Source organism: Schistocerca americana, chromosome 3 (assembly GCF_021461395.2).
Source record: "Schistocerca americana isolate TAMUIC-IGC-003095 chromosome 3, iqSchAmer2.1, whole genome shotgun sequence".
NCBI classification, from domain to species: domain Eukaryota; kingdom Metazoa; phylum Arthropoda; class Insecta; order Orthoptera; family Acrididae; genus Schistocerca; species Schistocerca americana.
This window is the reverse complement of record NC_060121.1, coordinates 923,218,426-923,231,089: the sequence shown is the minus strand read 5'-3', so window position 1 is coordinate 923,231,089 and position 12,664 is coordinate 923,218,426. Positions and strand designations below refer to the sequence as shown.

Genomic DNA, 12,664 nt, shown 5'->3' with positions numbered 1-12,664 from the left:
AAGGTTGGCGCCGGTGGCGACACCTACAACATGCTGACGTGAGGAAAGTTTCCAACCGATTTCTCATACACAAACAGCAGTCGACCGGCATTGTCTGGTGAAACGTTGTTGTGATGCCTCGTGTAAGGACGAGAAATGCGTACCATCACGTTTCCGACTTTGATAAAGGTCGGATTGTACCCTATCGCGATTGCGGTTTATCGTATCGCGACATTGCTGCTCCCGTTGGTCGAGATCCAATGAGTGTTAGCAGAACATGGAATCGGTGGGTTCAGGAGGGTAATACAGAACGCCGTGCTGGATCCCAAAGGCCTCGTGTCACTAGCAGTCGAGATGACAGGCTGTAACGGATCGTGCAGCCACGTCTCCATCCCTGAGACAACAGATGGTGACGTTTGCAAGACAACAACCATCTGCACGAACAGTTCGACGACGTTTGCAGCAGCATTAACTATCAGCTCGGAGACCATGGCTGCGGTTACCCTTGACGCTGCATCACAGACAGGAGCGCCTGCGATGGTGTACTCGACGACGAACCTGGGTGAACGAATGGCAAAACGTCATTTTTTCGGATGATTCCAGATTCTGTTTACAGCATCACGATGGTCGCATCCGTGTTTAGCGACATCGCGGTGAACGCTGTGTTCGTCATCACCATACTGGCGTACCACCTGGCGTGATGGTATGGGGTGGCATTGGTTACACGTCTCGGTCACCTCTTGTTCGCATTAACGGCACTTTGAACAGTGGACGCTACATTTCAGATGTGTTACGACCCGTGGCTCTACCCTTTATTCGATCCCTGCGAAATCATATATTTCAACAGGATAATACACGACCACATGTTGCAGGTCCTGAAGGAGCCTTTCTGGATACAGAAAATATTCGACTGCTGCCCTGGCCAGCACATTCTCCAGATCTCTCACCAATTGAAAACGTCTGGTCAATGTTGGCCGAGCAACTGGCTCGTCACAATAAGCCAGTCACTACTCTTGATGAACTGTAGTATCGTGTTGAAGGTGCATGGGCAGCTGTAACTGTATACGCCATCCAAGCTCTGTTTGACTCAATGCCCAGGCCTATCAAGGCCGTTATTACGGCCAGAGGTGGTTGTTCTGGGTACTGATTTCTCAGGATCTATGCACCCAAATTGCGTGAAAATGTAATCACATGTCAGTTCTAGTATAATATATTTGTCCAACGAATACCCGTTTATCATCTGCATTTCTTCTTGGTGTAGCAGTTTTAATGGCCAGTAGTGTAATACAGAAGGTAGAGAACACCATAAAGAAATATAATCAGTTATTGTACATATGGTCTCTGACGTCAGTTTCTGATGCCTGGAACGATTGACACAGAAGGTAGTCTAGCACACTAATCACAGCAGTGCCATTCACAGGAACTGCTCGAATGCGCGGCCATTCGCCTGCGTCGCGCTGCGTATCGTCGGACCACTGATGGTCGTGCCCATTCGAAGACTCCTGGCATGTCCGCAATGATACCACGACGACGGCAATTCCGTTTCCACAACGGTTTCATACACCATCTGCCCACAAAGGCAGAAATCCAGACACGTGTGGTCAAATGACCTGGGTGGCTAAGCCATAGGGCCGCCCCGGCCGATCCATTGATTCCCGAAAGTGGATCTCAGGTGATTCCTCCCAGCAGTGCTGAAGTAGGGTGGCACACCATTGTGCTGGGAGTACATCCATTGTCTGACATTCATAGGTACATCCTCCAGCAGCCTGGCAAGGCAGCCGGCCGCGGTGGTCTAGCGGTTCTAGGCGCTCAGTCCGGAACCGCGCGACTGCTACGGTCGCAGGTTCGAATCCTGCCTCGGGCGTGGATGTGTGTGATGTCCTTAGGTTAGTTAGGTTTAAGTAGTTCTAAGTTCTAGCGGACTAATGACCACAGATGTTAAGTCCCATAGTGCTCAGAGCCATTTGAACCATTTATGGCAAGGCATATTCCACGAAGCTGCAATATCTCCTTCCGTTGAGGCAGAATGGAAGAAAGTATGGTCGATTCAACTTATCACCAAGAACACTACCGAAAACACCGAATCGCTATTGATGAGCACGAGGTGGTCGAGTATCTAGCGGATTCACATGTGCCCAAACATGCGACGTGTGGTTATTAGAATGTCAGTACACATTCCCATTCAGCGACACCGTCACAACAACATACGCCAAAAAAATTAAAAATAGGTTCCCTAACATCACAAGCTGACTTCAAAGACCATATGTTCCTTCACAAAATATATTTGTTTTGGTGTTGTTTATCTCCTGTATTAATTTGGACGAACAGTTTCGGAACACCCTATATATGAAATAGGGAGAATCATTTTAGTTGGCCGCTGTGGCCGAGCGGTTCTAGGCGCTTCAGTCCGGAACCGCGCTGCTGCTACGGTCGCAAGTTCGAATCCTGCCTCGGGCATGGATGCGTGTGATATCCGTAGGTCAGTTAGGTTTAAGTAGTTCTAAGTCTAGGGGACTGATGACCTCAGGTGTTAAATCCCATATTGTTTAGAGCCATTTGAACCATTTGAATCGTTCACACTGTGTGAGGGCAGTCATAAAGTAGTAATTAACACCTCGAAAAAATTATGTTACCTAACTACTATTTTGTGTATTTGCACGTACATGTATGCAGTCGTGGACCACATGGAAATCTTCGTACCACAGTACCGAAGCACGCCACTACAGGAACTAAAACGAAATAGCTCAGCACATTTCTATACTGCTAGCCAACCAAAATGCTATACGAAGAAGGGTTGGAGAAGCACATCCAGGTTGGTTTTGGAGATAGCACGTTGTGCAAAGACACATGATTGAAAATACATCCCATGTGAAGTGGTGAAGATGATGAAATCAATATTGTTGCCAAAATTGCTGTCTATAACCAATGCTACACGCCTCGGCATTGAACCAAAGAGGCTGTGGATGTTGCTGGGGGGGGGGGGGGGGGGTGTAGCAGTCCATGCTGCTTCCACATACTGTCACAGTTGATGTGGTGTAGCAGCAGGTGGTGTATCGTGGGCCAATCATCTACCAGACATTTTCGATAGGCGAGAGATGGGAGAATGGGGAGGCCAAGACAGAAATGCAATCCGATTGGCGACCAAAAAGTCCTGAACATACCATTCACGTGTGGCCATACATTACATTTTAGCAATGTGGCCGTCGGCAAGCTCCGCATGTATGGGAGGACAACGGGTTCCAACACTTCAGAGATGTAGCTCTGGCTGATTTGCGACTGGCAATGCGTTACTAGCGGTATGAGGAGGGGGTGGGGTGCAGAAGTGGAATACCAGCGCAACATATAATACGAGTGCAAAACCAGTATGGTGGTGCATAAGGTAACAGTTCAACAGTGTTTCACGACGGTGTGTCCAGACTCTAATACGACCATCGTGGTGGCCCAGGCAGAATCGAGATTCGTAGGTAAAAACAGCGTCGTTCCATTGGCTGTTCATGATGTTCATTGCACCATCCCCGGTGCAAACACCTGTAGCGTTGACTCAGTGGTAAACGCAGCAATGAACGTCTCGCGGACAGTTCTCTGTGCTTCAAATGACGTCTTAACGGTAGGCACGGAGATTGCAAATGGTTCAAATGGCTCTGAGCACTATGGGACTTAACTTCTCAGGTCATCAGTCCCCTAGAACTTAGAACTACTTAAACCTAACTAACCTAAGGACATCACACACATCCATGCCCGAGGCAGGATTCGAACCTGCGACCGTAGGGGTCGCGCGGTTCCAGACTGTAGCGCCTTTAACCGCTTGGCCACACCGGCCGGCGCACGGAGACTGCTTGTTGTGCAACAGACCGAATTTGTTGTGTTACGGTTCGCGATGTGGCAGAGCGATCCATCACTGCCACGCACACAATATGCCTATCACGCCTAGTTGGGCAACGAGGTGGGTTTAATCGGTCCCATCGGTCTGTCGTTCCCTCCCGCATTCGGTGATTACAGTTGCTTCGTTCCGTCCGACACGATCACCGGTTTCTACTGAAGCTGCTTACGCAAAACAAAGGGCAGTTCCAATACGGCCATGCGGCCGTCCGTTCCCCCTTTATACATCGCTTGTAAGTGGCGTTACCGGCGCCTGTGATGTGCGCCTGTGCTAAAATGCTAATCGTGTGCATCCCTCATCGCCGCAAACACATACTGCAAACTTCACCTGATCTGGATGCTTCCTTCAGGGGGTTTCATTTTTGGATAACCTGCACTGTACTTTATCTATGGGCTGCGCCGTTCCGTTGGCTCTTCTAGCGGTGTGCTGTGGTACAGTGGCGAAGGGACTTCTATATTTACCTAAAGTACAAACTGCAGACATGTACCCGCAAATGAATAAATAAAATAATTTTCGGGTGATAATTACAAGTTTACGACTGCCGTTTCTACTTGTGCGGGGAGACAGTCTGACTTGCTTGAAAGGTTCTTGCTCAGTATGTATGTTGCAGGAGTGTCCCTGCATTGCACTGTGTGTAATGAGGCTGTCCTGTGGTGTCCTCAGGTGACGGAGGATACGGCCAAGATCCTGATGGCCGCCGGATACGACTGCGAGTGTCGTGGGCCGACTTTCGTCAAGGGAAAGGGCACGCTCACCACCTACTTCGTCAGGACGCCCTTCGACGAGAAGTAGACCCCGTCGACTGCCTGCGATTCGCCTGCACCGACCATGTTGGACGCTTATCTCCGGAAACAGTCGATCGTGTTGTCGTCATAAGAACCAGGGAACGCTGGGACATTCTCGCTGCTAAAGAATCAAGATGTTGGCGACACACCCAATTTTTCCGTCAAAATGTACAAACCTCTTTACGTATGAAACATTACATGCCGACAAGAATTATTTCATCTTGAGAGCGTTTATCATCTTATACATGTTAGTACTACAGTTGTTATGTATCATATTGAACTTGTAATTTGAGAACTGAAGATAGCACTAAATTAGTGACAAGGTTTAGCACAGCATGTTGGATTGTTTCACGATCTTAGCGGTGATAAACGAAATGGCTGGTTTTTGCTACCCAGATCTTATGAGACTTTTGCTTCTGATGCGACACATCGTCAGGTTGTGAAATAAGCTCTACTGGAATTCTCAGTTAAGTTCTCATTTCCTACTGGTATTCAAAAGTCCTTGAACCTAACTTATATTTGTACTTGTTGTGGCATTAAGAGAAGGTAAACGATCAGAGTGGTACTGCATTGCTGCTAGTATGTAAAACATTTTGACTACTTCACTTATTTAAATGTGAAACAATTTGACCGATATTCTTCAGAGCTCAGGACTGATTTTATTACAAAATTGAAATTCAGTAGTAAGAGAAATTGTTTGCTATGTGCCCTGTGGGTAGTCTAGTTCTCATTCCCTCTTGATATTAGAAGGTGCTTGTTCAGTTTTTCTGCTATGCACTGCAATCTTTCACAAAGGGATATTATTATCATAAAATTTCTTTTATTGTTACTTTAATCTTTAGGAGTGACATGTTGTGAACGATTTGCCCTGGAAACTGGAACCTGAGTTGGTCATAAAACGTAGGTATATTTCACTAGTCGATCGAAGATCACTGGAAAATGTTTGATGACACTATGATTAGTATCACCAACTTAACAGACTCTAGGGAATACAACTGTTAGGAGAAGCTTTTTCATCAGTTCAAGAGAAATACAGTTCTTGGTGAGCACCTTACCAGACACTACAGAACTGTTTTTATTTCCCTTAGTTCCATTAGCCATTCATGGTGTGAAGGAACTTAAAGTTAGAAGTTCTTTTATTTTATGTGTCAGCATTGTTCTATTTATTCATTACAAGCAACTAGAACACTGTTTGAGCATGAGGGAGACACACAATATAATGATAAGATCAAAGTTTATTTATCTGAGTTGCATGAAATTGCTTTCTTGCCGTCACTCAGCATATTTATTGCCTTTGTGGAACAGACAGATTCCAATCGTTTGTACTCTACAGTAATCGAAGAAGATGTAGGAGCAGTAATTTTCAAATTCTCAATGCTGTTCTGAGGACTAATATAACCTCTTCCTGTAATGTGACTATCCAGTTCAAAGACTGTTGTCTGTTTGTAAATTGACTGTCACTATTGATAAGAAACATGCTCTAGCAACACTTGTCTCAAAGTTTATTCTTGCTTTAATTGCAAACAAGTTTCCATTGTTTTCTAACTTTAGCACATGTGTGCGGAATGTTATGTAGATTTATATACACCGCAATGTAACCAGTTTGAAATTAGATGTCCCTCTGAATGAGAAACTCGTCTTCTCATGGGAATCATTCTTGCAAAGCAAATCAGAAAATTTATTTGTACACAGATTTTTACCTATTTACTATTGTTCCAGTGATGATGACATTGTTTCCTTTGCATCCATGCTTCTACAAGCACCTTCAATACCCTTTAGACAATGACGACTGGTCATGACATACTATAGATATCCACTTCATGTGTAGCTCACCCAAAGAGAAATTCAGTATTGGTTGGAGTAGAGACGTGTAATCACTCTCTTTGCCCCTCTGTTAAATTTGTTCATTCTTTCTTTTTAAATGTTGATGTTTCTTTCTTGGTAAAATGCGTACAGTGATGTGGATACTATGAATTAGTACCAAAAACCAAAGGTAACACAAGAAATATAAATTGTGCTGGGAAACACATTTAAGAATGGAAACACGTCAATACAGTTCATTTGAAACAGTTCAAATGGAAATCTGTGCTACTCTAAGACGGGTCATAAAGAAACAGTTGTATTTCAATAACCGTTCCACACTATGACGATAGATAATGATAAACTGGCTCACCACTGGAGAGGAAAATTTACGTTTCAGAATTTCATCCACCACAGTAATTACCAAGTGACAGGTATAGTCATTTCTGAATATGAACAAATGACCAGTACATAAGAGTATTCTAGAAACGTTCACATGATCCCATAACTTAGTTTTCTTCTTAGACACCTATCTCTAGGCTCTCAAAACGTTTTCTGGCCTATGCCTTTTCCTTGATATGCTGGCAGTTTCATTAATTTGCAACGTCATACAGCACTCCAAGCCTTCTTCTTGCCCTTGCTCTCTTTCCTCCAATTGTTTATTCTTCATTGCAGGCAGTTTCATCACAGTATGTCTTCTAACAGCGATGTTTTCCTTATTCTTATCACCTCCATTAAATTTTCCCCCTTTCTTCATATTTCTTCATTTCTCATTATGTCCTTCCATATCATTATAAGCATTTTTTCTCCACAACCTCATCTGACTTATGTGTCCGAAGAATCAATTAGGTGAAACGGAGATGCAGATGTTTATAAATGCTTATTCTTTTCTAAATGTTGTCATGTTTCTAGATTGATGGTTTTATATATGAAATACACCAATGATCAAACATCACTCCACTCACCTTCGCTCCATTGATTATGTTAGTCTATCAAGTGGCTCCCAGGACACAACGTTAATTGGTAACTTTAATTGTACTGAAGTTCACATATCTTATCCTATCGCAGCAGCTTTCAAATGCTGCATCCTGTTGCCTGCCTTACAGAGAGAGAGATGCCTCTGGCTGGAGTCACTCGTGAACTACTTTGCCCTGCCCTTGCTGCCATCTGCCTACAAGTTTTCAGACAAACAACTACTTTCTGCAAATTATTATCAAATAAAAAACCTTACAATTTGGCTCCATAACCAGTCAACCAATACCATTAGCAAAATGAACAACTGTGTTACAAAAAACTTCTGTACGTCTCACACTTGATTAATAGATGGGGCCAGAGTACTTTCTGTTATTGACACATCATTGCTTCCTTGTCTAAACCAGGAAATCTTCTTTTTGTATGTCACTGAGAAACATGATAGATGCATTATGAGTTCTTGATTGGTTCCAAGGTTACCTACTGCAGGATTGCACAGAGTGTAGGTTACTGTGTTTATGTGCAATAAAACTTTACTGTACTATGATTCAACTAATAGCATATTGACTGTGGGCGTTTTCTTAGGTGCTTTGCTTGGGCACCCTTCTGAATTTCAAATTTTAGTGAAGAGGAGAATTCCTATTTTTGCAGGTATACAGGGAAACACATTGTCAAAAATAAACTTAACTATTTGACAGCAAGCAGTCATTTTTTCCTGTTTGGTTGGTAACTGCCTTGAAATTTGATATCAGTTTATAGTTATACAGTCGCAGTCACAATGTCAGTAAGATCTAGCTTCTAGATAATGTTACCAAAAGTACGTACATTTCCTAAGAACAGCCTTAATCTTGCCTAGTATGACTGACTTCAGGAAACAACACTGATACGATTCTTGAAATATATGAAACAATATGAACATTGTTAAAGTACACATAGGTGTGTTTTAGCTGCATTCACATTTGTGTTATTTAGTTTGCCAGGCAATAGTGTGTGAACATAGAAAATATTACTGTTGTGGAAGTGTTGTAGATAGATTTACAGAATCATCAGTTTGTGAGAAGAAGACAATATCTTATGAAGCCTTTACAGGCTTCGGTCAAATTGCTGAATTACTTGATGTGTCTACTTCAGATTCCCTTTTGTGCATAGTGCATTTCCTGTAGTGCTATAGTGATCACCCTCCATGCCAGGTGAGATACCCTGCTATGTGAAGCAGCAGCGTAGAGAAGTTGAATAGTAGGCACTATGACGTGCATTACTCGTTGGTGTGTTTTAGGCTTTGGTTTGCACTAACTAAAATAGTATCTGTGAAGTAGGTAGAATTTGAGAAGTACGAGCTAGGATGTTAACATTCAATACATTCCGAGATTCAGGTTACAACTAGAAATGGCATGTAACCAGTGCAACAAATCAGATTATTTATGTATATAAATGTAACTGTGCATTTAATAAAAGCATGTTATTTATACTTCTTCGCCCTGTTCCTTTTCATTAATGTCCCTGGATAAAATTCTTCCACAGGAACTAATGAAAAATATACTGAGAAGACAAAACTAATGGGACAGCGCAATTCACGTAGGCTGCAGTGAAAAAAGTCGTGGAGTCGTGCAATACCATCTAATGTCGTGTCGGACCTCCTTTTTGTCCGGCGTAGAGCAGCATCTCAGCGTGGCCTGGACTCATTAAGTCGTTGGAGAACCCCTGCAGAAATAATGAACCGTGCTGCCGCTGTAGCCGTCCATAAATGCAGAAGCCTTGTCATTGCAGAATGTTGTATCGAACTGACCTGTCGACTATGTCCCATGGGATTCATCGCAGTCGATCTGGGTTGCCAGATCTTTCCCTCGAATTATCCAGAATGTTCTTCAAACCATTCGCGAACAATTGGGCCTGGTGATGTAATATTTTTATTTGGAAACATGGAGTCCATGAATGCCTGCAAATGGGCTCTAAGTACCCTAACATAACCATTTCCTGTCAATGATCGGTTCAGTTGGACTAGAGGACCCAGTCCACTCCATATAAACGCAGCCCACACCATTACGGAGCCATCACCAGCTTCCACAGTGCCTATATGACAACTTGCGTCCATAGTTTTGTAGGGTCTGTGTCACACTCGAACTCTACCATCAGCTCTTACCAATTGAAATCGGGAATCATCTGATCAGGCCCTGGATTTCCAGTTGTCTAGGGTCCAACCGATATGGTCACGAGCCCTGGAGAGGCGGTGCAGGCGATGTCCTGCTGTTAGCAAAGGCGTTCGTATCTGTCATTTGCTGCTATAGCCCATCAACGTCAAATTTCGCCGCACTGCCCTGACCCATAAACGTTCGCCGTACACCCCACATTGATTTCTATGGCTGTTTCTCGCAGTGTTGCTTGTCTGCTAGCACTGTCATTGGAGAGAGGCAACGCCTGTAATTTGGTATCCTTAGACACTGTGGATCTCGGAAAATTGAGTTCCCTAAAGATTTCCGAGATGAAATGTCCCATGGGTCAAGCTCCACCTACCAATCTGTTAAATCCCGTCGTACGACCTTAATCATGTTGGGACCATTTTGAAATCACCTGTGTACAAATGGCAGCTGCGCCAATGCATTGTCCCTTTATACCCTATGTACGTGATACTACCGCCATTTTTAAACATGTATATCACTATCCATGACTTCCGTATAACACAATTTTATCGACTGCTAAGCTAGATAATGAGGTAAAGAGACTATATTTCGTCTTCATAGGAAGTATATTAAATACTAAAAATTTTTGTAGAGTTAAAAGTTGGTAAAAACTGGTTTAAGCGAATCGTCTACACGTGTAACATCGATACGTGATTCCATTGAATAAATGTTTCTGAACCATAAAGAAAAAAAGAAACTAGATATTGGAATATTGTAACTGAATATTGCTATGGATTCAGTCAGATCGTCCACGGTAGCAGAAGTGTTATTCCCTTTTGTGGTTCTATAAAGGATGGCGGTATGTGTGCTAGTAACATCTACTTTCTTGACAGCGAAACTAGAATACTCACTTTTTATTATATTTTAATTAATTAATTTATTTATTTCAGAAATTATGCTTAAGAAAATTCTCTGTTTCTTATTTATTTTTTGTGATTTTTAGTTATGATCTCCAGTGGTTTTATTTAGGTTTTAGCTTCAGTCTCTCAAAAGCTAAAGAATATAAGTCTTTGGTTTTAAATACCACAGGAGAGCTAGATATGTGTCCCGCAGCGCCGATCTCGCTGATACTCCTCCTCGAAACTGCTCCACCTGAAATCACTAAAACGTTTATTTCGCTACGGAGATCATTCGGCACAACTAGGTGCTATGTTGTGTGATGCGTATGGACTAATGTGTCTAACATTTTTTATCAACGAAAAGTTTATTGCTTCTGAGATATTCTCTCGAATAATATCGACCGTGAAAAGATGCAGGCTCGCACTATCCGTTCGATATACGTCATGTGATATCTGAAGAATGTTTGACAAATCTTTTATAAATTGATAAATACACGCCTTGAATGCGTATTATTTATTGAATTTGCTTATTGTGCCATCGACTAACTAAACATTCACAATGGAGCTTAATAGCGTCGCACAACAATAGCAAAATCTCTCCAAAGTAAAACACATCCGATCTCTGTAATCGCTTCACACTGAGTCCCCAAATATACATCTTTGGTTACTTATTCCAGAGAGATGCGTCCGTATCACGGAACGTCCAATTCTTGCAGGCAGTTTATACTACTCTCGGCACTAATAATTCGCCGCACCTGAGTCAAATTGTGCACCAATTACGATCCAGAAGAATTTGCAGTGTTGTCATATTAGCCATTTTAATGTCTGGTTAGAAACCACGTTTAACGTGATCCAAGAATAACGACGTGGTTTTCATAGTTTTCCGCTCCCATCAGGATGCTTGGTACTGGCGAGTCGCCTTGCCTCTCACCATTCGGATGCTTGACTTCGATGAGTCTCCTTACCTCTTACCATAATTTTGATTCACAATAAATGCTGACTCTAACGTCATTCCATTTCGATACTTTTATAACTGTGTTCGTGGTATGCACGTACACAATTTAAAAGCAGTGTGAATTACAATTATTTTAAGAACCAAGGGGGCTCACCGAAATCAGTGGTGAGAGACAGATGGTCTCACCGATATCAAACATCCCGATGGGAACAGAAAACTATTACATCCACTTCGTTGTTCCTGGGTTTTGATAAACGAATTTTCTAACCAGACGTTGGAACAGCTAACCATACTGCGCTGTACAATCAAATTTGCACCACTAAAGTAAATTTCTAACATAAATGTGAACCGTTAAAACATAAACATTTACATTTACATCGTAAGCAAAATGTAGAATCAAATGCGTGGGCGCTTAATTGCAAAAAACACTTGATATTTGTCGATTATAGCACCATCGACCACGAACGAGAAACAACCTTACTTATTTTTTGATGTAGAATCCGAAAATGGAATAAAACTGGAGGGTTTCCCAGTGTAGAAACGATTACTTAAGGATATCCACAGGGCTCTATCTCTGGACCCATCTTCTGGGATATTACAATTGAACTGCTCTTGAATTTAATCCAGGGATCGTTATGCTGACGACCTGTTAGTTTTGATATCAGCCAACGCAAGAGAAATGCTGGAAAACAAAGCCAGTGGTATGCTACATACAATATGGCAATAGTTCAACCAAAACAAATTAGCCATAGCAGCACAAACAACTTACATAATCCTTAATGACACCCAGCAATTAAAAGAAACAACATAAACATAAAACGCGAAGTAGCAGCTAGATATCTTGGGGTACACACTGACGAACGACATAGCTTCAACGAACTCATACGACTAATCACAACAAAGTCGAAAGTATTCTTCACAAACTAGCGACATTAAATTCGACACGATACATACTATCATTCACACAATAAGAATGTATTACTGCGCACTTTTCGAGTTGCAGCTAGTACATCGGCACGCAGACTCGCTCTTGTCATGAACAGGACCACTGTTAAGCGGGGACAGAGGAATGCGCTACTTGGACTATCTGAGGGTTCGACACCACATCAGTCGATTCACTGTATGTGGTGCTCGGAGTATACCTGATAACCATCAGTTATCGGGCTATAACACACTGGCTAAAGAGCTGAGAATATGTTGCAGAGCACTGGGCGCCACATAGAATATAGGCGACAACTGAAAAATTGGCGGGTGGACTCTTGGCAAAACGTGTGGGA

The 12,664-nt window shown here is 42.6% G+C and overlaps 1 protein-coding gene across 2 annotated transcripts in view; it reads left to right on the top strand.

The window, feature by feature from the left end:
• The window catches only part of LOC124606332 (adenylate cyclase type 2), a 338,520-nt gene extending 329,636 nt beyond the window's left edge, over nt 1-8,884 (top strand). For both annotated transcript variants that reach the window (XM_047138315.1, XM_047138314.1), the window contains one exon: nt 4,523-8,884. In XM_047138315.1, the coding sequence (XP_046994271.1) occupies nt 4,523-4,651 (129 nt within the window). In that variant the 3' untranslated portion in view covers nt 4,652-8,884. The remainder of the gene's footprint in view (nt 1-4,522) is intronic.
• Nucleotides 8,885-12,664: the final 3,780 nt, after the last annotated feature.